General features: G+C 38.1%; 4 protein-coding genes across 31 annotated transcripts in view; 2 read left to right on the top strand and 2 right to left on the bottom strand.

The window, feature by feature from the left end:
- Mettl14 (methyltransferase like 14) overlaps positions 1-20,518 on the top strand; it is a 29,339-nt gene extending 8,821 nt beyond the window's left edge. For 3 of the 6 annotated variants that reach the window (XM_022832889.2, XM_086968235.1, XM_022832890.2), the window contains exons 2-8: positions 15,681-16,208; positions 17,047-17,146; positions 17,807-17,973; positions 18,125-18,372; positions 18,474-18,585; positions 19,003-19,255; positions 19,576-20,518. In XM_022832889.2, coding sequence (XP_022688624.1) covers positions 16,068-16,208; positions 17,047-17,146; positions 17,807-17,973; positions 18,125-18,372; positions 18,474-18,585; positions 19,003-19,255; positions 19,576-19,793 — 1,239 coding nt within the window. In that variant the 5' untranslated portion in view covers positions 15,681-16,067 and the 3' untranslated portion in view covers positions 19,794-20,518. Of the gene's footprint in view, positions 1-15,680; positions 16,209-17,046; positions 17,147-17,806; positions 17,974-18,124; positions 18,373-18,473; positions 18,586-19,002; positions 19,256-19,575 lie in introns of those variants that run through there. The other 3 variants (XM_022832888.2, XM_022832891.2, XM_022832892.2) reach the window with 3 other exon arrangements.
- LOC111260276 (uncharacterized) lies at positions 10,153-15,705 on the bottom strand. 4 transcript variants are annotated; one of them, XR_002680229.2, is made up of 7 exons: positions 15,552-15,705; positions 14,727-14,825; positions 13,520-13,673; positions 12,804-13,030; positions 11,925-12,195; positions 11,250-11,390; positions 10,153-11,014 (listed from the first exon to the last, which is right to left on the bottom strand). XR_002680229.2 is itself a non-coding variant. In XM_022832893.2 (5 exons), the coding sequence occupies exons 2-5, from the start codon at positions 14,820-14,822 to the stop codon at positions 11,980-11,982; spliced, it is 693 nt and encodes a 230-aa protein (XP_022688628.1). In that variant the 5' UTR covers positions 14,823-14,825; positions 15,552-15,703; the 3' UTR covers positions 11,486-11,979. The 4 variants fall into 4 exon arrangements, 2 of the variants coding, with proteins under 2 accessions (XP_022688628.1, XP_022688629.1); XR_002680230.2 differs by having other exon boundaries at positions 11,250-11,349; positions 15,552-15,687; XM_022832893.2 differs by lacking the exons at positions 10,153-11,014; positions 11,250-11,390 and having other exon boundaries at positions 11,486-12,195; positions 15,552-15,703.
- An 802-nt stretch (positions 20,519-21,320) lies between the features above and the next one.
- On the bottom strand, positions 21,321-24,626 carry LOC111260278 (uncharacterized). 2 transcript variants are annotated; one of them, XM_022832896.2, is made up of 4 exons: positions 24,404-24,626; positions 22,590-22,759; positions 22,207-22,307; positions 21,321-21,837 (listed from the first exon to the last, which is right to left on the bottom strand). In XM_022832896.2, exons 2-4 carry the CDS (start codon positions 22,747-22,749, stop codon positions 21,751-21,753), a joined length of 348 nt encoding a protein of 115 aa, XP_022688631.1. In that variant the 5' UTR covers positions 22,750-22,759; positions 24,404-24,626; the 3' UTR covers positions 21,321-21,750. The 2 variants fall into 2 exon arrangements, with proteins under 2 accessions (XP_022688631.1, XP_022688632.1); XM_022832897.2 differs by lacking the exon at positions 24,404-24,626 and adding an exon at positions 22,991-23,103.
- Positions 24,627-24,637: 11 nt separating this feature from the next.
- Positions 24,638-25,844, top strand: part of LOC111260279 (uncharacterized) — a 10,266-nt gene continuing 9,059 nt past the window's right edge. For 4 of the 19 annotated variants that reach the window (XM_086968241.1, XM_086968238.1, XM_086968254.1 and 1 more), the window contains exons 1-2: positions 24,827-25,068; positions 25,276-25,334. Coding sequence is in view for 2 of the 19 variants with exons in the window: in XM_086968252.1 (XP_086824378.1) it covers positions 25,026-25,068; positions 25,276-25,302 (70 nt within the window). In the remaining 17 variants the exon portion in view is untranslated. Of the gene's footprint in view, positions 24,719-24,826; positions 25,082-25,275; positions 25,335-25,844 lie in introns of those variants that run through there. The other 15 variants (XM_086968244.1, XM_086968249.1, XM_086968247.1 and 12 more) reach the window with 10 other exon arrangements.

Genomic DNA, 25,844 nt, shown 5'->3' with positions numbered 1-25,844 from the left:
CATTTAGTTGTATTTGGCAGTCGTTACCCACCAGCCCGTGCTGAATATAAGGTGTTAGTCTATTTATTACCATCTGCCATTTATTTTGTATAGGCAACACAAATGAACATACGGTCTGTGCACCTCCCTCCTGTGCATAGTATCATTGCCGCCCTTGCTGCTTCTGCTAGGGCTAGTATCTGATTATACTGACTGGTCAATCCAACCGTGTCGCAAGTATTGGACTAAACTGTAGAAAGTGCTCTGAGCACCCTGCACACACACGAGACTACGGAGCGTCCCTAACATGCATGCAGAGTTTAAATACTTATAACTTTAGTTTTATTTGTAATTAATTAAATCGCGTTACATGAAAATTTACAGTTACCCAGGAGGTGAAATTACATTCATTTATTGTATTATTGGATTTGAATGTAGTCTAATCGCTTTAAACAATTTTCGGCTAAAACTATGTACATTTTTTTACATTTTTATAAGTACCATTCGCAAAATTCGGTATCGTCGTTGGTCGCATGTACCATTGCCGGAGTGTAATTTTTTCATTCATAACTTTTAACATAATAATAATAACAATAATGTGATAGCTCACGAGTTGATTATATAAGATTTTCAAAATATTTTGCTTTAATTTATATATATATATATATATATATATAAATTAAAGCAAAATATTTTTAAAATACCATGTATTGTATCGAGACGACGAGCTGGTAATAAGTGTTAGTGTAAAAGCGATCATGATCACGTCTTCATCCAGCTAGTTACTTATTTACTTGTTAATCATTCCGATGGCTGGCATCTCAGTCCCAGCTATGGCTATAATGCGACTCTAGGATCTCTGTGGCCTATTAGCCATATAGCAGCGATAAGGAACGAATATAAAGGACCCACTATGAACAGCGGATTTACTATTTCTATCATCATCAGTACGACCGTCACACTAACTACTACTAACAGTGTAGAGTCGCAGCCTTTGCGGCGGCTAAGGTCGGTGATCAACATGCGCACAGCAACGGCGACCGGGGGAATTTGTCCTAACCCTAGATAGCAATAGAAGAAGATTCACGGCAAACAACGATAGGCCCGGGACACTGGAAAAGAGGATTCAATTAACTTAGTCGCCGGCGACGATGAAGAAAGAGGGCGCAAAATTAGCGCTCTTCGGGAAAACCGATTGCCATTCCAGAGCAAGACACTATCAGCAGTTATCACTTTACCGCGCAGCGATTACCTCATATTCAAAGGACCAAATATCTACACAAACAACCATATACTTCTATATGCCAAGATACAGCTTGCCATGCCTTTCGTTTGCCATAGTTCAATACGGTGTTTCATTCCGCACCAACAACTGTGGCGGCAGCAGCAGGCGCAATTTAAAAAATGCACGACACTTCTTGACCTCCTCCAAGTCTTGAGCTTAAATCCATCCATATATTCTGTATTCATACTGGCACGCAGGCAGACAAAGGAAAGAAAGCAATCCTAGTAGAAATGTTAACATGGAACAATGCGTAGAAATACATCTTCAAGAAGCGGAACACATTGTATGCAATCGGATATCTAAATAATAGGTACTTACATACTTGTATGTAAGAATATACCCGTATTTGTCTATTTTCGCGCGTAGATAACGAGAAAGAGCGGTCGCGGTATTAATGTATTTCCCGTTTTTCATATGTTGGTCCTATTTAATGTAAAAAACAACCAGAGCAAATAAGTTTATAAAAACGAACGCAGAAAATGTCGAACAAAGGTATTTCCGGTTGCGAGCAGCCGTGGGCGTATTGTAATCAGCGGGCCAGTTAACCATCGAATCTTGATATCGTTTAGAAACAGGTCGGTGGGGTGGCGAAAAGCTAGATATACAAATGCATGACATAGCTTGCCGGTTCACGAAAAGTTTGCGGCGATAGATTGTCGGCGGGGCACGAACTCTTGACTTTAACAATAACCGGCCAACTAAGTGAGCAGAAAAAACTGATTGGATGCCGCCGAACCATCAGTAACTACAAAACTAGGTCGTGCGGCAGGTTCGACCGTACTTACGCAGTTTCACTTCGGTGTAGTACAACCTGGAGATCACGCCCGGCGGGAGAATTAGAACAGTTTCAAACAAAAACTACAAAGGCTTTCCCCTGGACGAGGTCGTCTCTTCGAGAAGCCTTCGAGGACTTCATCAAGATTAAACAAGCCCTGACGGGCGAATTGGCGCTCGATTATAACCTCTCTGTTTTTCTATATAGTATCAAGAAACTATCAGAGTCTGTTAACTTAATAAACCCCTTCGCAGCTGCGAATTTAATCTTATGGAACACCATGATCCAGGAATTTTGACACTATACTCCGTAAGATAACGAAGGAGATCAGCGTCCTGTGTACAGGCTTGGCCGGACAGGTCCCGCGGATCGACGCCCGACGTTGTGATTTTTATGTGCACAACACGTGGGCATCGTCAACTTAACTTCCCATGCAGGCGACTATCGGTCGCCAGGCCTTGCCAGGTGGGTTCCACAGCCCTGCGATTCGCTGGAACTGAACCCCGTCGAAGTTTGAAATCCGCATTGAACTAGAAGGCGTTATATTAGTGCAGGCTGCGCCAGACACCTGCGTTGTGATGAATGCCGTGTTGATGTCCTTAGAACACATTGACATGTGGCCTCGGGAACTGGGTTACTCGGCCATGGGACTCGTTGATATCTACTAGCAGCCTATGATCGTCGCGGAGGAAGTCAAGCCGAAGGTCGACGGAAAGTAGTCAGAATGATCTGCAGTCGTCGACAACCTGCCGTCCGTCAATACTTTCGACAGGCTTCTCGTGAGTGATAGTATCATTTTGATCAATAAAGACGGTGGCATGTCCAGTGCTCGCCGGAGCATTCTCATCCTGTCAGCCAGGAGTAATTAGCGCTCAAATCGCTAAAATAAGTACTGACAGCAATCGGGCAGTCGCTTAGCCGAAGGCGACAGTCTAGATGGACAGAGTTCTCTATTTGTCTTCTATGGATATCTTCGTAGCGCTGTACAGCATAGTACCACAAACCTTAATAATCTCGAGAAGCGGCCTGTAAACCTTAATAATCTCGAGAAGCGGCCTGTATACCTCAACGGAGATAATATAGGGCTCAAGAATGCACAACGTTTCTTGTATATCTGAAGGATTCCAAACCCCGTAATAAGGAAAGGTTTACGTGCACCTGACGGAAGTCCTCATGTGGACTAGTTGCATGATAAATTTGGGCATTTATAAAACCGAAGGAGCTTTGTAAGACACATCTTTCCATTTAACACTGTTTTGGGGGCAACCAGCTCCGTTTCTGTAGACACCCTCGCTTGGTTGCACCGGCACAAGGGATTCTCATCGGGAAGAAGATACAGCAAACGCTGAATGACAACGTGACCGAACCTTAGACGCCATAGACTTCGTCCTAACGGACAATCCGAGCCACCTGCAACTGTAATCAAATCCTTAATAATAATAATAATAATAAATAATAAATCCTGTAATCGGATTACCTGTAACAACTGCTGTAGGTCACCCGCGGGCGAACGAGCTGGTGAAACGAAAGATCTGCACACAATCACAGCCGCCTCCCGCGCCGTGCTGAAGACGCTTAGTTCGTCCGTTCTCGCAGTGTTCTTAGTACTCTGCTTCATGGTGAACATTACGTTGAGCGAGGCCCTCGTCTCCAGAACTACGATTAGCATCCGAGCTGCAAAAAGTGGCTCACGTCTGATATCTTCGACGGAGGCTGACGGTAGTCGTATGAAACGGACGCAGAAAACAATGTTATAAAAGTACAATGTATGTTAGTTTCGACCAGCTGTGAGCATACCCTTCAGTGGGTCGGTTAACCATCAGCTGCTATCGATCAATCATTGTTGCAATAACATATATTCATAATCAAAATATGTATATTTTCTATTCAAGATGAGAATACCATGGTTAGTTTTCAAGTTTTATATCTGCGGAGAGTCATAAGGGGCTTTACTTATTTTAAATATAGGGTACATCTTTTCATTAGGAACTTATCTCGGGTATAGGTTTTATCTAAGCCAAAAAAAAATCGAAAAATACCTAAAGATCTGATTAAGGGTTTCATTTCTGCCCTCCTACTGACGCGGTTGGGAACCCAATTTCGATGATTTTGTTCTGTTGAATCAGTGTAATGCGCTACTCCATCCATCCAGCCTGTAGTAGTGTTAAACAAATATTCGGGCTGGCATGAAGTAAGGCATAAGGAAGGAATTAAGAATTAGTAAGCAGGTAACTTTGCCGTCGGGGCGAAGGCTCACATAAGGTAGGCTTAATCCTGGTGGCACCCGGTCGTTAATAAACTGCCTTACTAAAACACTCAACGAAAAACGATAGTGCAGACAATTAACGGGGCTGCACCCGATGTATACAGATGTGATTGAAACGGTGGTTTAAGCATTGTTACTAAAATCTGTATCTTTCAAGGTGTCCTGGGCATGGCTTTGTCAGAAATGTCTTTCAGTTATGAAACAAGCAGGACAGTTTCTACAGCGATTAAATTGGACTTTCAATGCAAGACGGTGAAACTTCAACGTCTCTTGACGAGAAATACTGTAACGTGTGATTCTTGATTAAATGGCGCCGAGAACACCGGATATACAGCATTCTCTCTGATTAGAAATCTCGCCTTCCGTGTCACGTGGCCCTTAACGGTCGGTGGATATAACTGACAGAAGTGTAGCCGTCGACAGTGCGCTAAGCCGGCAAGGCAATACTATAATTGTAGTGCGCTTCAAGGCTGTTATGATAATTAAAAAAAGGGGTAAGAATGAACTTCCGATTCCCCAGGCCCTGGCTACTGGTGGCCCACTAAAAGACATCACGAGATACTTAGGAATTTAAGTAACTAAGATATAAGGAATGACCATCACATATGATTGACGGAAACAAAGGCGACTAACTTAATTGGGAACCTCGCAAGGATAGTACTAAAATCGACAAGTCAAAGGACGGAAAACGATGATGTAGCTCGTCGAATCCATTTTCTCTTTCGGGGCCCCAGTTTGATTTGTGCTGGCGTCAACGGCATCAGGGAACAGGGCAGCATTGCAAAAAGCCCAACGTATGTTTGCACTTTGTCTCATTCGGGCGTACAGGAGTGTAAACATTTCTGCGGAGGTTTTTTTTTTAGAAGAAACGATACCTTGGAAATTCAAGACTGATAAACGACCAAGATTGCTACTTCGCAGGACCTCTGTCTTCAAGTCTTAGGTTGTATAGCGCCGTTAGACATTTAATTCAGGCGGTTGGCTCCCAGCATGAAACGAAGCCTGTGTATGCCCTGGTTCGACCCTAAACCACAAGGTGTCGTCAAGATTAACAGGCAAACACGTTACCCACTAGGCTAGCACGGGAAGAAGCTCGTAAGACTTGAGCTGATGGCACCTGATAAAGCAAGAATACACGGAATACTCCTTTACAGCCAGGTGCGTCGGAGACAGACAAAATTCCTCATGAGATCACCGCGGCCGGTGGGACGGGGAACCCCATAAGAAAACGGGCAAGGACATAGCGAATGAATTCAGAAATCTACGAGTCGCCCCTGCAGACTTTAGCTTGAAGTAATATTTGATTCAGTTCCAAACTCACGCCCAAGCATACGAAGTCTTTGTACTTAATCCTGGACCTCGTATGATCAGCAAGTAAGAGTAACAACATCATGCATTGAACTTCAAACGCGTTGCAAAAAAAAATAAAATAACGACTGTTCTGCTCGTGTAGTCCAGGTTTAAAACGATTATCTATTTTCGTCACTCACCATAAATGCAGTTAATAAAATTATACGGATAATGAAAAATGACATTATACATTCTTGCCACCGGCAGTTTCAATTTTTCAGATATGCTGGCGCTCTCGTACCACAGTGCAAAAATACGTGTATCTAATTGGTAAATTATAATAACAGGGTGGGGGGGGACTCAAGCATACAGGAGCAAGGCAGATGATTTGAAATGAGATTTGAAATGTATGTACAGCATTTTATTAACACTCTTTAACATCCTTTATATTAAGCATGGCCGAGTATGCCTGAAAGCACATACATCCTTTACGGTGACACAGAAGTTCTAATCTACTATACTTTACCCCAGGAAAACCTGTGGTGCATCATTCATTTTTAGCACTTGTATTTTACTGGGTATACCTCTTTACGACATCTGGGCATCTAACCAAAATTCGTTCCATCCAGATATTTCCATTAGAGTGTTCCTACGCAGATAATCGTTGTACTTTGAGAAAAAAACGTTTGTTTGTATACAGCACGATCTTATTCATACAGCGAATAAAACCAGTAGCCTGTGCATGTGCATGTACTAATTTCTCGTAATTTAAACAAGTTCATAAATAATTGTAAAACAGAACTATCAAGGAAAAATATGCAACTAAAAAAAAACAAACGGAGTAACAATATATCACCGTTTGATTTGACCTCGCAAAAAAACTAAGCAAATTATAGACATCTTCTAGATAAAGCAAGCACGAATGAAAATGTTGATATCAGTATTTCCTACGGCGGTTTATTGCCTTTGAAATGGTACCATTGTATTGCTGATGACTTACTGCCGTCTCGAAGCAGGCACACGATTTATCGGCCCTGTGGAAGCACAATATACGGCGCACTTTGCTCTAACTATCTAGCTATACGTTGTATTAACAATAGCAAGTCTTCAATTCCGACTGATACACAGTTCTAATTGTTTCATCGCAATACTAATAATTTTATTAACGATAAATATGGCAGAACGTTATAAATAAACAATAAACTAGTTAATACACACAAAAAGGTGTGAGCAAAAACATTGTTGTATTGAACCTTTGGCAGACAAGACTTTAGGCGCTACTGGGATACGGGCGATACCAATGAAGCAACGGAGATATTATGGTAGTAAACCAATTAGGCGAACACAAGATTAGCCAATAAATTCGGACCAAAATTTAAGCGTTCGGACTTAAATCTGTCAGTCTGATGAAATGCAAGCTCTGCGTTTTATGACCCGACTGTTTTGATGACATCATATCGTAAATGAAGATTATGATAAGTCTTAAAAAAATAACACATAAAACAAAATTCATAAAAGCAATACTGAGAAAATCCAAATAAGATGTCAATCGATAGATACAATCAGCATATTACTTACAATACTGGCATTTATTTCACAGAGACCATAAAAGAGTTCACTAAAGATTATATATGACGAGCATGTGTATAGTATCACGTATGTCTAAAGATGGGGTTTCTTTTCATTTGTAGATGCTTCCATCGTCATATATTGCAAGTCACCATCAAATCTTAAATGTATCGTTTTAAACCGTAAAGATTTTTCAATAACATTTGATTACCTGATAGATGATATTCGTTATCTACATATTTTTAAATAAAAAAAATTCATACAGAAATAAGTTAGCCACTATTAAAAGACAAAACGTGGTTTATAACTAAACAAAAGTAATGCAAAGAAAAGTAATAACAAAAGTAACGATTATAGCCTAATCTGGTCTCAAGTAGACACTTGAATTCATCTTAGCATGTATCATGCCAATTTTAATGCTCCTTTAAGATTCAGTACGACTACTTTATAACTGTCCGGGGCGAAGTACTTTCCTCGTTATTTTAACAAAAACTATGTTTTGTAGTCTTTGCTGCCCTGACTGCGATAACCACACAAATAAAAGAAAATTCTTACACAATTATGATAACAAGAAACACTGTCATACTAACCTTAAAGATCATTATTCTTGAGCAAATCCGAATTATAAATGAAAAAAAGAGTTTCTAATATTAAATCAGAATATATGGCTCTTGCTCATTAACACTGAAGCTATTGTTGTTGTGTATTCATGAATTTTAGAGATACGGATCTTTGTAAATACATGTTCCGTATGGCATCAACAAAACAAAGCTTGAAGCCAATACAAAATAAAGTAAGTATCTATTAAAGCCACAGAGTCAATAGCATTTAACAATAACAGCAATTTAGAAAAATTGCCGTTAGACAAAATCGTCGTCGAGTGTAGGCTTCCCGATGTTTTTGCAGTACCCGAAGTTGCTGTCCATTTAATGACAGCCCTGTACGAGCGGTATCACTGAAAGCCACCTAAGAGTCAAACGCTCTATATTATTATTAATATTGTTGCAGAAAAGATGATGCAGAGTCTTTCGACGAGAAGCTGAACATATTGAGAAGGACTGGATAGTAGGTTCCATTAGTATCACTAGTCGATGCTACTCAAGCATGGACATCTCTAACTATATTTTATGGACGATTACTTTACTTTTCGTTTGGTAAACGATTTGTTGTGAACTATTTATTTGTACATTGAATTGGCTAGCTACCGATTTTCTTCTGCGAAAAACTTCAATTTTTGGACTTGCATTAGTTTTGTAACTAGCGGCTGTATTCGTAATTTGACATATTGAGATAGTTCCTTGATGATTCAACCGATCAACTCAAGAATTTGTGGTTTCCTTTCACACGTCACGTTCCTACAAATCGATGACCTGTTTTCATATATTACAAATAAATGAGATTATCGCAAAGCACTTAGAAGCCCGCGTCACCTAAACGTTTAGTAGTTTGACATCGCCTTCAAAAAAGTATTCAAATGATCCAAGCATTATATTTGAGCCATATCTTGCAATGAATTGTTGCTTAAATCGTCGTTCTTCCTAAGTTCTTTGCGCAACTACTATTGTTCATTACATAAAATTATTAGGCATTTATTTGTTTACATATTGAAAATCCAGATGCCTTACTTCTTGAAAGTGAGAAAGAAAATTGCCATAGTGTGCGAAAGTAAGTACTTCCTATGTAGTCTTCTAATGCTGGTTAGAAAGATATAGTTTTAAGATAAAAATGTAGAACAATGATAAAGATTTCCATTTTTTTCCCAGATCTCCACAAGAACAACACTTATATCCACATACTATTTGTAATGTTTTTTGAGCATTTATCTGCATGTGAAGAAAACCCTACAAATCGACCAACCTGCTTCATTCCTCATTTAGAACTGCATGTGTTGATAACACTGCATCCAACTTATAATAACCACAGTTGTTCTTCGCAAATTGTTCTTATAGATTAGTGCAACTACCCCTCCGTGTATTTCACCAGACGTCCATGTGCTGATGCTTATTGTTCGGATTCGCAAATTGCACTCTGAAACAGTTATGCTTAAAAACATTCAACTGCTTTAAAATCTTTTTCTGAATTCTCGATGAACACTTTGCGCACTTCTGAGTGCTCGATGAACTCAACCTCATTGACAACCCATCTTTTTAAAATTATATTGCCTATAAACGTAATATTAAACTAAACTTCAGGAAGGGGCAAATAAATGATCTTGGCACAAAGAAAATATCACCTACAATTCACACGTTGTCAAGCCTTCACTAGAGTGCTTGTAGAGGTTGAGAGTAGTACCACATACATGGAAAGGCTGAAGTGTAACCGTCGTAGTCACAGATAATATGATACTAGAGGATACGATTATCCCAGCCTTGTATTTAATTGAGGAATGATAAACTGTCACCTGAAGAATAAATGAAATTAAGGGTACAGCGCGAACTAGCCTGGACCTATGCTTGACGAAGACCCAAACCAAGAAATTCTCTAAACCACAAAGCCAGCCAAGGAGAGGCGGGACTTACAAGGTTGATCCAAATGGTAAAGAAGTTCAAGAGACGCGCAAAAACCTTGTACATCATGAAAAAACGAATTGTTTCTTATGGTGTGCAAGAAGGACTTGACTATATGAGCACCAATTGGAATGGCCATAAGAATTATTATTATATTAGATATATTGTTAAAAAAAGTTCGGCACTGCTTAGGAAATTCCCATTGAAATCTAGAGAATTAAACAAGGTGCATCCAGAAAAAAAAAACAGTACGAACAGTAAAATTCAGTTTAAGAATCGTACAGTTCAAGAAGATGTTTTAATAAACACGTTGAATCGTATCACAAAAGGCGCCATGATAGGGGACGTACCACCTCACCTAGATATAAACTTTACGAAAATTTGCACATGGGTACAACAACGCCTTCTCATGCTCTATGACATAAAGCAATCGTGTAAACCTCATGCTATTTGCTTTCAACTTATCAATGTCTTCAAGCATGACAATGAGCATGCTCAAGGGTAGGAGAACTTAACTGACCATATATTTCATCGTTCAAGAATACAGGTGTGAGAAAAAGTCGAATTTATGAGACAATAGGCATAACATTTGAGCGTCTCAAGCCAACTAAGGATGGTCTAGAGGTCTGTATAGGAATTTCGTCCCCCTTCCATGGTTTCGTAGGCAAGCAAAATAAAAGCTACCAGGCTACTGAGTGATAAACTTAGCAGAATTTGCAATTTACGATAACTAAATCTACCGTTTGGAACACCGTTTGGTTCTACTAAAAATTTATTACCGAAATGGGGAAGCGATTACGGTCGTACCTCGTAAGCGTCGCACAGAATGCGGACAATACTTGTTGTTAACGGAGTAAATACTGGAGCAATTTATCAAGAAACTCCAAAAGTCTTCCTTGATTATATCATGATGAAAATCCTTTATTGTTGAATGGCTATGTCAATAAACAAAAAATGCCGCATATGAGGCTCACAAAACTTAAGGATGAGGGTAAAGCAGTCACTTCACCGACAAAAAATCACGATGTTGCACGGCTTGTGAAGCGAAAATGCCACTGAGCCTTTTTCTTTGAACATAGCGATAGAACAGCGGCAATTATCAATGGTTATAAATCCTTCTGTAAACCGAAATGAAGGCACTGGGTGTAACCTTGGCTTCAACCTGCCATACGGTGCGAGAAACAGTCAAGTTGATTGGAACTGTGTTCCTAGGCCGGCTAATCTCGATGCGCGGCGGTGAAATCGAATAGCTGCCCTGGTTCTGGTATTTGACTAGTCTCGATCTTTCCAGCAGCTTACTTAAAGCACGCTTTACGTCAAACAACGCCAAAAGCTTTTCTGACCTGCAAAATCGTATTCGTATAGTAATGAGTTAGAAAACTGATGCTAAAATTTGTAGAGTCATGATCCAAAATTAAATGAAGCAGATTGAGTACTGGAAGCAGTTCCTGGGAAATCCTTTGGCTGGTATTTATTTCAATAGCGTTCCTGTATTCGTGTCTCGTATTCGTTTATGTAGCGCAAATTAAGCCCCTGCTCTGACCTAAGCTAAGAATAAAAATGCGCTCGGAAACTCACCTTTGTTTTCTATTTCGGGGACGCTGAAATCCAACACAGGCTTTTCAGCTACTGTATACGTCCCTCAAACCAGCAAAGCATAATGAAACGCGTTACGGACCTACGTGAAGACGAAACACGTTTTCTCTGCTGCTCTAGAATCTGCATGCGTACGTTATTCTATTAAGAGATGCTTGATACAGTCACTTGTTGCTAAAACAATAAAGTGCTGTGTATAGCTATATAAACACCCCTCGTTAAGATATTTATAAGTGTTTTTATTTACCTGTAGTATAACAATTATTACCTAGATATATTTATGCATCCTGTTTACAGTATATTGCTTAGCTATTAAACTATTATAGCATTTGTTGCATATTGGTACTTCGATTCAACTCTGGCAATGAAGTTTTCAATGATGACTCACGTAACAAAACAATTAACAGTGTATATGCAATAGTACCAGGTTAAGCAAATTGTTTACTTTTGGTTAATTCTTATCCCAAAGACGCAGTTTACATAGGAAGCAGTTCAATAGCGCTAATGTAGTTCCCGAAAGCCGAGAGACAATCTTGTTCACTAAAATTTAGTGTGAGCAGTATAAATCGCATGACTGTGAAATAAATATACATATTGTGAAGCGGCGTTTGTGCTATCGATGACGAATATTAGTGTTGACTTATTTGAAAACTTTACCATTTCTTAATTTTTGTAACGTGATATACATCTAATTTCGTTCTGCTTGGCACAATCAGTCATCCATGTTTCTCTGTCTCAAATTGCTTCGGTTAAATTTACGTTTAAACTCGAATCCGATATTAGTGCTTGTTCCCGTTGCATCGCCATCATCGTCCTCCAGCCGTGACAGGGTGACGATCTTTTCACCGAATCGCTTTCGTTTTTCGGGTGGTGGCAACGGTATGTTATTCACTTCAACAGGTTTTCGATGTTCTGAAAAGACATCATCCTTGCAAAATAAGAAAGAAAATGTCATTTTAGACTGCTAAGTGAATGGTTACGTTTTAAGGGTAGCCTATTCTTAAACCTCATAAGAATGCTTTTAGTGTCGAAAATCGTTTCAGTCAGCGAACAACAATTAAGCTCGTTAAAAGATTATCTGTTGCTCATCACGATCTTTCCTTTTTTACTTACGCTCAAAAGTATGCCAGACTGCTAACCGGTTTATCAGGTCAACATATTATTGCCTTTAGATACAGATTTGAAACAGCTTTGCATCTACAAATGTGACTAAGATGAATCACATCATGAGCTTTGGCAAGCATCTGTGTTCATCACTTCTTGATTGTTACCAGTCAGTAGCTTCTACCGTTTTGAAATTGCTAAGACAAATGCAATTTCGATCCATAAATTGAAAATGAACTAAGGATTATTAAATGTGCTCGGTATAATAACAAAAAATATATGGAGTAATTAATGCAGGCGGTTATTAAATGACTAAATAAACTAAATATTGTAATTTTTACAACTAAGAACATTGTATCGAATGGATCCGATATTTCGCCAATTTAATTTCAGCACTTATTATAGTTCTGGTGTTTTAACAGTGATAAGTACCTCAGTTCTACTGAAATTATCTCGTACTGCTACCGTGACCCAAGCACTAGGTACACCTTTAGTTTCGTCAGGGGTTTTAATGTCCGCGGGGGCAAATGGTGGTTTCCTTGTTGAATTCGTCCTCCGATCGCTTTTTACCTTCGATGTCGCTGTTTCGTAGCACGACTTATAGGCACTCTCTCCTCGGCGAGATACTAATTCTCTATATTGTTTGCGATCTTGCTCACCTATAAATCAAACATTTCTATTTTTAAACATTCAGCACTCATACGCCTTACTGTGCTATATCTCAAATCGTTGCAAAAATATGCATATTGACGGTAAAAACAATACCTTAGTTTGGCTTTTGTCGTGCTCATTTAATATGGCGCAACTCACCCAGTGTATTATCACGTTTTCTTTAAGCAAGTTCCTTGAAAAACTTTCCATAGTGTGCCATGGACTAGCTTATTCAAGTAAAATTGGCGGTACTTTACACTGTATGGTATACTAGAAATACTTTGTCGTCTTATCGAAGTGAGTCGGACCACTACTATATTTCTGAAGTAAATTTTACTACATTTTATGATTTATATTTGCTGACAATGAAACAGATCGCGTGCAGTTGACGTAAGTTATAAACACTTGGGTTTGCGTATAGGAGAACTTGTATTTAATATAAGCAGCGCCCAATAGAAAATATCGTGTAGAAATTGAGCTATGCAGGGCTTACTTACCAAGTGCAACACCGTCCTTAGCGACGGCTGCAAGTGCAGCCGCCTCGATCTTCGCCATTTCCTTTTCGTAAGCAGAGTTTTTAGCATATTCCTCGGCTCCGCGTTTCGCAATGGTCTCGACGCGTTTTGCGACATTTTCCTTATGACGTTTTCCCTGAAGATCATACATACATACCTTGATATATATAGCGAATACAGTCTGTAACATATTTCTTTCTATAATGTGGGTACGGATGATTTCAAAAAGGATAATGTATCATCAGTGGTGGGTAGGCTTAATCTGACAAGAAAACTTTCTGCTAAAAATTAAATCTTCATGCTTGCAACTATAGGAAAATGGTACGCGTGCCTAGCACGTATCAAGTTGAGGATGAGTCAGAAGTGCACGGTGCTTCGATCCTCTGTCATTGGCTGCATTAATACAGAAAAATAGGAATGACTAGGGCAGCCATTCAGTCCCAATCCCACTCGAAATTCTTTAAGCACAATACCAAGGAATGCTCTGTTTCATTGCAGAGGATAATGCCCATATTAGAAATAAAATCATACGATTAAAAAAAAAGACAATAAAAACGGCTTGTGGTAGTTACCCAGTGTCACTTTTCACATACTAAGGAGATAGATTTTACTTTAAATGTAGAATTTGTAATGATATTGCTTGCAATGACTGCACGCACCTTTCGATAACATTTTTGAACCAATTACATCCAAAATAGTAGCGAGTGACACTACAGAAGCAGGAAGCGGTGGTGTATCTACGGTGCTTGATAAAGTTCTATTGCTTTCATCGTTTGATTTATTATGCAACGTTATCCGAGAGAACTTAGTTTATCGCACGAATTCACTCTCACGACCATTATATTCTATTCGCCATTCTTACTACTACTAGAACAGATGCCTAGTATGAGGCTAGTATGAGGCTTAATAAAGGTGCTCGAATGTCAATCATGCTTACATAATTGGACATAGTAGACTAAATAATCATCATAATGGGTTATTTAAATCGTTTGTACATTCAGCTCTACTTTTAAAGATTTGAAGGAATCTGAAATATTATTTTTAACTTTATTGAAAGAGCCAAAAGGGTATTAGGCTCGCTTAATATATTTTACTAAATAGAAGGCGCATGAATTTGCGGCAACTGCTAATTAACAAATTAGTTAATGATAACGTACGGACTTGTTGGAATCGACAACGAACTGCTTACCTGCTCATGATTTTGAATCGATGCCTTGTTGTCAGCAATGTAACATTTGCATGCGTCACAGAACCGCTTCCCAGTCGACACCCAGTATTCTGACATCGTCTAAAATGAAAAAAACAAACGTGCACAATCTTTTTGTGTTATACGGTAATAATCAAGATCATGAAGAATAATCTTATTATTATAATAAGTCAAACTTTTCCTTAAGAAGAGCAGAGGACTGGTAACCAGCTTTCAAACATATCGGTAGAACAAATAGTTCTTACGGTCCATAAGTACCAGGATTGTAGCCATTTTGCAATAAAAATTACTGACAGTTTAAAAATCGATTACGTGCTATGCTAATAAGATGACATTTTCCGCGCACCTCTGTCTGTTTTTTGCTCTTTTTCCTGCACAAGAACATTAAAACACATAAAACTCATTGAGGAGAATTATAATATCGGTACATGCATCGATTCTATCACCAGAATGCTGATATTTAAAGTCGTTTTCTATACAGTTAGTTTTCAACACGTAAAGGTTAATTTTCTTTTCAAAATATGTTATTAATCGTCTTCTTTAGTACATGTAGCGTATCCTAAAGCCTTATTATTAATAATCTCTTCGTTGTGAGCTGCCTTTAGATACCCTCTTAAGGTCTAGTCCATCTACCTTAATTAAAAATTATATGGACAAATGAAAAAACCTAAAAACTCCATGCATCTACTACGCACATATTTTTTTCTTCAAATGAAACAAAAAACAAGGACACGCTAAACATATCTATTAGTGTCTTTTGTTGGGCATCCTACATATGACGTCACCCACTCCAAAGGTCATGCAAACCTGCTTCGAATGATGGTAGACCTGGATCAGAAGATCGGCCAAATGCACTTAAAAGCGTATCACAGTTAACAAAAACAAATAAAAATATCTAAGAAAGAAAACGCACGCCACCTTTCTGTTCGATTGCAGGTCAGCTGTGAGACTGCCAGTTAACAGGCAGAGATCATGTGATCATCTAAATAAACACTCGGAACCGATGACAACAATCAAGACTATCCGGCCGATGAAAAACAATCACAGAAGCTGACTGTGTTTCAAATTTCAATTGATAAAATTTTCTCAATGTACACACACATGTGAATGAGTTGAAAAATATGTGCAGATACTCCCAATACTGTTGAAGTGCTTATTATATTGACTGCCATTATTGTGTATAATGATACAAACCGTACATTAAGTAACGACCGAAGATTCTTTATGTTATGATTGTGACGAAATGTAAATGTTAAAAAATAAATCAAATTCCTTTTGTATTATGCCTATAATTTGAATGTTTTAAACCGGTAACAACAAAAGATGTCTACGTTAAGAGAATGCCTTAAGGAGAGAAGCGCAAAGCGACGGGAGCTCTTAGCTCGACAACTTGGAGCTGGTTGTGCTGAAAACCTGGGTTTATTACTTGGTAATGATAAGACTACATTAAGAATAGCTACAGAGGTTAGTATGTACACAAGTGCTCATGTGAATAACAGATCACTATCTATTGTCAAAAAAAACGTTTTGCCGCTTCACTTAACCAGTACCTTGGAACCGTAGCATTGGTGATATTTCGATATTGCACTAATCTTGCATTTGACCCTTGTTTGGTCAATGTTGAGGATAAATATGGCACGTCGCTTCTAAATAGAATTATTTGAAGGCAACGTAAGCCCTAACAAAAAAAACCGTACCTGCTGCCATCAGTACGAATGTGTAGTTGCATACATTACGTTAGAGGCGACTTAAAAAAAAAAAGAAAAATATATCTGGTTTAGCATAACACTGTATGAAGCTCAACTGCGATGTCTTTTATACGTGACAACTTGTCACTGATCCCTTAAAGTTGAAAAAAACTAATTTAATCTGGATCGTACCTCAAGGAAAAAAATCGTCTCAAAAACTAGAGTCAATTATTGAGGTATTATTAGGTCTAGAAACATAAAGTATATCTTTCATCTTATACATGAATGAAGACACTTATGCTATGGTTTATAAATTTAATATAAAGCTAAGCAGATATACTTCGGTAGTAATATATATTTAGTCTACAAACCAAAATGACCTCTTTCAGCTTATACAGGCGATAGTATTTTAGCATTAGCACGGTTAGCATTTGAGCAAGAAAATATGTGGCGGAAGGACAAATAACTCACTGATGGCTATACAAATGGGCTTGAAGTAAAATTAAACTAGTGAATCAATTTTGAAAATCATGAAATTATTGCAACCGTATATAAAGGATTCATTATAGATGGAAACTGTAGTTTATTGTTTGTGCTCTTCTCGATACTTCCAGAAGAACAAAACTCATGAAGGTGACGAGACACTAAAGAGGCGTCGATTTGGACCCCAAGGTGTAACACTAGACGATGGGATCGCGCACAATTCACAGAGTGGTAAATACGAATAGTTATATAGTTAACGAATGAACGCCGGCATAAATATTTATAGATACCCATATTTATAGGTACCCAGTCCTATAAAAATACCGATTGGTGTCAACTGATTATATCGTTTATGCTTACTTAAAAAGAAACGCTTGTGGTAAGGCTTTAGTGACAAATATATGATTACTTAGCCAGATGTAAGGCTATCGTACGTTTTAAAGTTGTGAAGTACAGAGATGTCAATATGTTACACAAGTCTATGGGAGACAACCTAAAATTAATGGTTTAACAAATGACCCCTTCGGGATTTACTTTTACATGTTATTTTGTAAAAACAAACTTAGATAGTAGCTTTCATTGTAGTAGAAGAAAAAGTAAAGAATGAGAAATGTACCCTACAGGAATTAAACTTCGATTGAAATCTCTGCGTCTAAATATATTCACCAAAATTTCATGTTCTTTAAGAAACATTTTTATACATTGTCCTATTCTAAAATATAAGCCACTATCTGAATGTGTACGATAGAGGAAAGGCACATAAAGTAAATAGGTGTGTTATGTTTATCCCGTAGAACACTGGTTAGTTTCCCACTGAATCGCACAATGTTCAAAAAATCCTATAGCTTTAGCTGGTCTAAAACGTTATGTTTATGTTATTTCTTATCGCAGAGGAAGTGATGGCTTATCGAGATTCATCGACTTTTCTTAAGGGTACTCAGTCCGCAAACCCGCACAACGATTACTGTCAGCATTTTGTCGACACCGGCCAGAGACCACAAAACTTTATTCGTGACGTCGGCATCCAGGATCGGTTTGAAGAATATCCCAAGCTCAAGGTGCATATTTCACAGTCGACGTAACGGCTGCTTTTAACGTAACTTGGATTTATGTGGATACAGCTAGTTTTTGCCAAGGCTGTTCTGCATTTTAGAACAGTGAAACATTTTATTATGCAGAAGCTTAACGTCGGTTATTAACTGATTTCAGGAGTTGATTAAGTTAAAGGATGAGCTCATTCATGAAACGGCTACGCCTCCAATGTATCTTAAATGCGATCTCCTACAGTATAACCTCCGTGAGCTAAATGGGAAATTTGATGTCATCTTGATCGAGCCCCCACTCGAAGAGTACCAAAGATCTTGTGGAGTGACAAACACGCGCTTTTGGTCTTGGGAGGAAATTATGAAGCTCGAAATTGAGGAGGTTGCTGCACCTCGATCTTTTGTCTTCTTATGGTTCGTAGTAACTTATTATAAATGCGTTTCATTTATTGACAATATACTGCCTGGAAGAGACTAGAAGTTTTTTTCATTATGTGAATATTCTACATTTGTAGGTGTGGTTCTTCAGATGGCTTGGATCTTGGACGACAGTGTCTTCGAAAATGGGGATTTCGTCGGTGTGAAGATATCTGTTGGATCAAGACCAATATCAACAATCCATCGAAAGTGAGTAGTCTGTATTCAAGAGAGAATAACAAAAGCCAAGTTAAGTTGTTACGGACGTTTTTTCTATCATTTGAAGTGGGTAATTTAATCGTAAGTCTGCAAAAATACAGCCACTTATAACATGATCTATATATGTTATATTATTATCTGTATTGTGTTCGATATCACTGCAAGCAGAGTTTTATACATATATATATATATATATATATATATATATATATATATTTTGTTTATTTCCGTACTATGTGTATTCCCCAATGAGGGTCAAGTGTGTATACACTAAAATCACTGTGACGCCATACAAACTGCGCGTAACCTTATGTACCAACTATGGTTAATTAAAATAATTCGTTGCCAAAGTATCTTTTATGAGGTGTCGTTATATGCGGTATTTTAATCAAGACTTATCTTATCTAGGTAAAAAACGTAGAGCCTCGAGCAGTGTTTCAACGAACCAAGGAACACTGCCTTATGGGAATCAAGGGCACAGTTCGGCGTTCAACTGATGGTGATTTCATTCATGCAAACGTAGACATTGATTTGATTATTTCTGAAGAACCTCCATTTGGAATGATGGAGAAGCCAGAAGAAATTTTCCATATTATAGAACACTTCTGCCTGGGTCGCAGAAGGTTGCATCTTTTTGGAAGAGATCTCACTATACGCCCAGGTTAGTTGCAAAGCTTTTTTTGAGATCGAGTTGGCCCTTGCAAAACTTATTTTATACAGGCAATAAGGATTCGATGAGTTACCTTTAGTTTCATTTTTAAAAGAAATTTCACCTGGTGTCAATATACAACCAGAGTCGGGTTCTGTCGAATGGGTGCATCTACTGATGAGTGCTCTCGCCCGACTCTGAGGCAGCCTTGACAACTTGCATGTTGGTAGCAAACCAGTTTAAATTTTCAATGATTTTAAACAAATTACCTAACAAGTGAAGGCAGATTCAAATGTAGACACTTATATTATTTTAACGTTTATATCTCTTAGGATGGCTGACACTGGGTCCCGAGTTAACTAATTCCAACCTGAACACGGAGGCTTATAACGCGCACTTCAACCGTACAGCGAATGACTACTTAACGGGATGCACCGAGAGGATCGAGGCTTTAAGACCAAAGTCTCCGCCTCCAAAAAGTGCCCTTGGAGGTCCGAGTAGAGGTCGAGGGAGAGGCGGCATACAACGAGGTAGACCACCGCCAGTGTGAAGCCAAGATAACTGTAAGGAAATTCTGATACACATGCTAGAAGACGAAATTCATGCAGCATGAATGGGCCTCGCGTCAGCAGCACAAGTAAAATGGACAGTATCTGTAACCATACTGATCGATCATGCCTTCTCACATAGCCGAAATTGTATTTTTGTGCTTACTGGTTAGCAAACGTACCGAAATAACTGTATACGACTATGATGCCGGTTTATGCCGCGTGGATGCTTAGAATTGAATTAAATTTTCCACTTACGTTGTTTTTTTATATGATATTTATTGATCATTTATTGAAATACAGCAAAGTTTACAGGTAGAACAAGAACTTCTTATATATAGAGGTTTGTACATGGCATTTGTACACGTGTTTTAAGGCAGAGTCTAGGATTTGGGATTTCTCAGTAGAGAACTGTTTAAACAATGCGAAAAATACGAAATGACAACGGTTCATCAAGAGGACGCATATGTGACATGCATTTGACTACTCGCGTGCGAACGATATTGAAAGGGAATGCCACCAAAAAGGCTTATATTATTCGGTAATGTACACCTGTGAAACTGCGGTTGAAAGTGAGGCTATAATACAAATATTATATATTCGGATACAATTGTCTTTACCAAACTACAGAGCTATAATTGTGAACGATTATACTGTCCACACGATGCCCTTTAAGTATAAATAACAAAGGAGACGTAATAAAAAATAAAATGGTTCAAAATCTATATATCGTTTGGCACATCTATCTTTCGCGTTGATTCCCTGATCTAAAAATTAGCATAGACTAAACGTGACATGACGTCCTTTGTAGCGCAGCGTTTTCTGTTCATATTTATTTTCTTAATCCCATTCAGTACAGCTATTGTCACGAGCTGATCTCATCGACAATGTAATGTAGCTTGTGCTATAAACGGATCAAGAAGATATGTGGTCAAAAGTTTGGCTGTACGATAACCCCAAGTATTAGGATCTTTCCAAAAACAAATATTTTACTCAAAGTTGTAAGTAACAATTAGTAATTGACAACTTGTTTGATTTCATCTTTGAACGATAAATAATATATTGCTTTTCCCGGTTTTAAAGGTTACACCCATCGAAATAACTAAGAAAATTATTATTAGCAAATCCATTGCCTTCAGTTGTCGAGGGTCACAGAAGCACTAGTGCTATTCTCCGCATTCCTATTTCACGCGAAGATACAGCCCTTCAAGTTCGCATTCTCTCTTCTTCAACCGCTTCAATCAAAGCTTGGCTGGGCATGCGTGCCATCGTGGAACTACTTGCTTTTTAAGACTTTTTCAAAGAATAGTTTCAATAAGTAAGTTAGTATTTTTGCTGATCGGTAATCGTGCAAAACTGTAAGGGAAAGATTCATAGCAATCATCCTGTATGATTCGTTTTAGAGTTTTTGTTGGCGATGTTGAGATAATACTGTAGCTTGAGGTTAAATCTAAACAAAGCTTCTAAAGTTCTTTGCTTGCATTTTAGTTTTCCATTGATTATGATCACAAAACGAAAAAGGCCATAAACAGCTTTGATTTTTTATTTCCAAGTTACATATACAGTTGAAATTTGATGGCCCTCGATGTAACATATTAAGGTAATTATTATAAATAGCAAAATGATTCGCATTGTTTTTACATGCGTGCTGTAGTATAGAATGTATAGAACAGTACAGAATGTAAAACACAGAATTAAAGTCATTATTTGCTGCCACTTGCCGATTATTGTTATGCAATCAACAACAATGGTTCAATGATGGTGAACACATTTTTTAAAGGCGCTAAAATATTTCCTAATAACTGATTGTAGGATATCGCAAACGTATCAGATGTATTGTTGCTTACACAAAAGCAAAGATTTTGTAGATAATGGCTGCAATATAATTCAAGCGGAGTAATACTTTTTGCAGGTGTTAACAGTTTTGTTGCAGCAGTCTGTTTGTTTTTTTCGTTTATTCTACATGGGCGCCGGAGGTGGCGTATAGGTGTCGCTTGGTGGATGCGGAGGGCAGTATGAACTGGGAGCGGAAAGGCAATATCCCGGCTGGAAAGATAGAAAAAGACTAATAATTGAGCTGTATTTCAATTTCTTTAGAAGCTGAAGAAAATAAATTATAATAATAACAGCCAAAGTTTTCCATACGGTCAATGTATGAAGACAGAAAAGTGTTGTACTTAAAACGCTTTTGCCTCCACATAGTATTAATAACCATTACTTAGTAACAAATTTGCAGAAAACGACTTTGGCTCAAATATGTCCATTAGGTGGTTAAGGTATAAACGGATAATTTGACTGCCACCCTCAAATTACTACGAATATTATTACGGCTTAATAATGTAAAATGTCGCAGGGAACATTTTCAACCTGCCTCGAAGTATGTGTAGCAGTACTTTGAGTTATGGTATAGGTTACCTGTGCCGGCGGATAATTCGGGTTTACGCCTGGTGGCTGATGTTCATCAAATGACGGCATCAAGGGGGCTGTAGGAACCTCAGGAGGGACATATGGGGTAGCTGAAAAAGAATAAAAAGACGCACTTAAATTAACATATTTTATAACTAAGCATTTTGGCGTAATTATGCGATACTGATTAAATAATCATAATACTATAGTTTAGTGATAACCATGCTAAGAGGGCTACATCTTATGGTTACGGTGACCAGCGCTAAGATAGTTTAACTAAACGAACTGCAATGAGCGTAATCAACAACAATGATATGCTGATGCCTGAATGATTTCACATAGGGTTGTATAACACGTAGTGTGGTTGTTTTGTGTGATCGATAATACTTTACGTTGATATTGAGGCGCTGGGTAGGTAGGATTGTAAGTTGGTGGTATATACGAGTCAGGTAAACTTGGTGGTATATAGGTAGACGTGGACGAGTTCAGCGACTGATTCCTGAGCTCCGCGTTACGCCGGTCAAAATATGAGGGATCAAAGTGGCCCGACATCTTCAGACAACTGAAAATTTAAATTAAATAAACAGGAGTAAGTTGTATTAAATCAGTATGCTGTTCTTCTTATGATCTAACACAATGGTCTTTCGAAAGAAAATTGAAAATACGACGTGCGCGTATGTTGTAAAGGCCTTGATGCGTAGAACATAAGGAAAGTAAAATATTTTAGTATAAGCTTCTTCTAATTAATTTTATCGAATTAAAACGTTACTTGCTACGGCACTAAGTAAAATACCTCTGTTTTATGGTGATTCAGTTTAATGGGCTTTGTTGGAGGAAGAATGCGGTCATCAATTTTTTGCGAGCGCAATCAGGTTTGTTCAGTTAAGACTTTAATGATAATCAGAATGAACCTGGGCGTCCGGTGCTTGTTTTGTTGTGATGGTATTGGGATTAATTTACGATTGTAATAGTCAGACGACAAATGAGTAGTTCACTACACTATAAACAACTACAAGTATGGTCAAAATATCTGTTAAAACCTTTAATCTGACTATACAAAATATTTGCTTTCAGTATCGCAGAAGTAGAAGCTACACAAATACAGTCATTTGTACTCTAATAATAATATATGAAGTGGCCCGATTTGTAGCTGTTTGCTCAACTTTACTGCCGTCATTCGCTGCTCAACTCGTGCTTATAATACTTAGGACGTCACGCAAACGCATCGTAAAACTAGCAGCTTCTACGAAAAATGCGAGTTATATAAAGCGAGACGTTGTAGTCACAATACATTGTTGATACATCCATGCTAGCGACTCGTATCACTGGTTATCGATATCAGGTAATGGCTGTCCAAACCGACTCGAGTGATTATCTTTCACAGTGATAATCTAATGGAAGTCGGTGTCGAAACAGCCAGTCCCTCGATGACCAACAAATAATCCCCTTTAAGGCCTTATGAACAGCTATCGGATGTAAGCGGCAGAAATATTTCGACCAAACAAACAAGCTAGATCTTGCTAACAGTTTCAAATGGGGTTAGTTATCGACAATTCATATGGTATCCTTTGTATTTAATAATTGAGACAGAGGATAGGGATAGGATTGCGACAGAATTGAAGGTGTTGTGACTTTTAATGCATTGCCAGAAAAGTGTACAAATAGCTGATTGAATTATGCTTAATGAATACGCATGATTTTTATATTGGGTATGTATATATTAGTCGTCGCTGAATTAATATGAAGCAGAATACGATTCGACCAACGGAGCGGATTCGAGAATCCTAAATGAAATATTACTGCTTTTTAGGCTTCTTCTCTATGCTCAATTTCGACACCTGGTATTCAGTATTTGAGGCACGAAACGGATTTAATAAGTGATACACAACAATAATTGTCTTTATCTTATTATCTACGCAACTTGTATTATCGAATATCGGCAGAAGTTTTCTTGTAGATTAAAATTTAATTTAGTAGGTTACAATACTTTATCTTGTTTCACAACAAGGACGATTCTTACAGTAAGAGTCGAGTTCAATTCTACGTAGAACAGTACAATTGTCAAGCAATTCACAAACGTTGCACCGTATCACTAATTTATAATTTGCTCCTGTCTCTCTTGTGCGGTAAATAAAATTATGCCATCGCTGAACATCATTCGAAACATTGCTCGTTATGACTATCTACCTTATTACTGTTACTGTACCTGCTTAATCCGCAGTCGACCGTAACTCTTAAACTTGGGCAACTTGTGCGGTCGACTATTGCTGCACTAATAGTTGATTAAGCAGTACACGCTGTAGTTCCGTTTACAACTTAACATAAGTCCTCCAACAGCTTCCTTTGTACTACACACTACTGGCGCACACACTGTATTACTGGTAGCGGTAGTAGTAGCGATAGTAGGCGTTGGCTCCAACAAAAACCGACCGTGTGAGGCCGACTGCGTCGCACACGCCCTATATGTAGCTGTTGTAGTTGCTATCAGGAGGATACAGCAAATATGCGAGCCTATGCTAAGGTAAGGCCTGTAACCCAGACTGCTTAAGCCGCACACGCTCTCACGTGGCCAATCATTTCTTCTCCTATTTTATGTTAAGTCTATGCGCCCTTGTTTCGGATGATTGCCGTCATTTTTTGCGGCTTACAATGATGTACGGAAACCTTACAAGGGAAAGAGCCGATGGATTCATGGTTGTAATCGTTGAACGACTGAAGGAGTGTCTAGTTGGGCCGAGTTAGCGTTACAGAGCAGTTAAAGCAGTGGCAGTTAGATCAATAGAAATGCGATAGGAACGGCCAAATGTTGTTAATCAGAAAAATCAACAATGCAGTTTATGTACTACAGTTTTACCTCGCTTATCACCTCAGGTTTGCGCTAACAGTTAGCTTCTTTTACACCTCTTATTTGGCCACTTGGTTTAGTAACTCAAAACTCTTAACGTTTTACGTTTTTTTTATTGTGATCTAAACTATCACAAACTATGTGAAACTATATCTAAACACAGAAGAAGCATATGCTTAGTTGTGTATGGATTTTTAGAAATAAATACACTCAATTTTCATCTTGTTTTCAAGTAAAGCCCCGTCAAACGCCTAACAATCGTAAGTGGAGTCGAATCCTTAAAAAAATACAGGTGCGTAATAAATGTAATTAAAAATAGTGAATAACCTGTTCCATTGTCATAGATAAGAACTGTAATGTGCCTATTTAGATATTATCATGACTTTATTTTGTATTGCTTATCTTTGCTTGGAACATGTCATGTTTGGTACACATGCAAGCAGGTAAAATTCCGGTGAATATCAATGTTTTGTAATAACGCAAAGCCAAAATATGAAGAATCCATATTTTTAATTAAAGTATTATTTCTTATTCTAGGAATATGAACGGTATGTACGAAAACTTTCAGTTTAGCAGCTAATCGGCAAGCAAGTCTCATTGAAGCAGAAAGCATGGACGCAGATTTTTTATATATTTATATATAAAAATATATATATGTATATTTTAGTTACACCAATCGCTAGAAGAGCAATGTGATCAGCATAAGATTACGTAATTACAAAAAGAAGGGTATCTAAAGCAACCTGCAAATAGCGAGTAATCAAAGGACCCCGCCGAACAGTGACCCAAAGATATTTTATAA

The sequence above is a fragment of the Varroa jacobsoni genome, unplaced genomic scaffold (assembly GCF_002532875.2).
Source record: "Varroa jacobsoni isolate VJ856 unplaced genomic scaffold, vjacob_1.0 scaffold_421, whole genome shotgun sequence".
Classification (NCBI taxonomy): Eukaryota; Metazoa; Arthropoda; class Arachnida; order Mesostigmata; family Varroidae; genus Varroa; species Varroa jacobsoni.
Note: the sequence above shows the minus strand (reverse complement) of the source record. Positions and strands in the feature narration are given on the sequence as shown.

Excerpts from the sequence above, each read along its gene's own strand:
- LOC111260278 (XM_022832896.2), bottom strand. The coding sequence starts at position 22,749 with ATGTCGGGCCACTTTGATCCCTCATATTTTGACCGGCGTAACGCGGAG. Across the intron at positions 22,308-22,589 it reads CCCAGCGCCTCAATATCAAC|CTACCCCATATGTCCCTCCT; the intron begins GTAAAGTATTAT and ends ATTCTTTTTCAG. Across the intron at positions 21,838-22,206 it reads CGAATTATCCGCCGGCACAG|CCGGGATATTGCCTTTCCGC; the intron begins GTAACCTATACC and ends CTATCTTTCCAG.
- LOC111260276 (XM_022832893.2), bottom strand. The coding sequence starts at position 14,822 with ATGTCAGAATACTGGGTGTCGACTGGGAAGCGGTTCTGTGACGCATGC. Across the intron at positions 13,674-14,726 it reads CGATTCAAAATCATGAGCAG|GGAAAACGTCATAAGGAAAA; the intron begins GTAAGCAGTTCG and ends TATGATCTTCAG. Across the intron at positions 12,196-12,803 it reads ATAATTTCAGTAGAACTGAG|GATGATGTCTTTTCAGAACA; the intron begins GTACTTATCACT and ends TTATTTTGCAAG.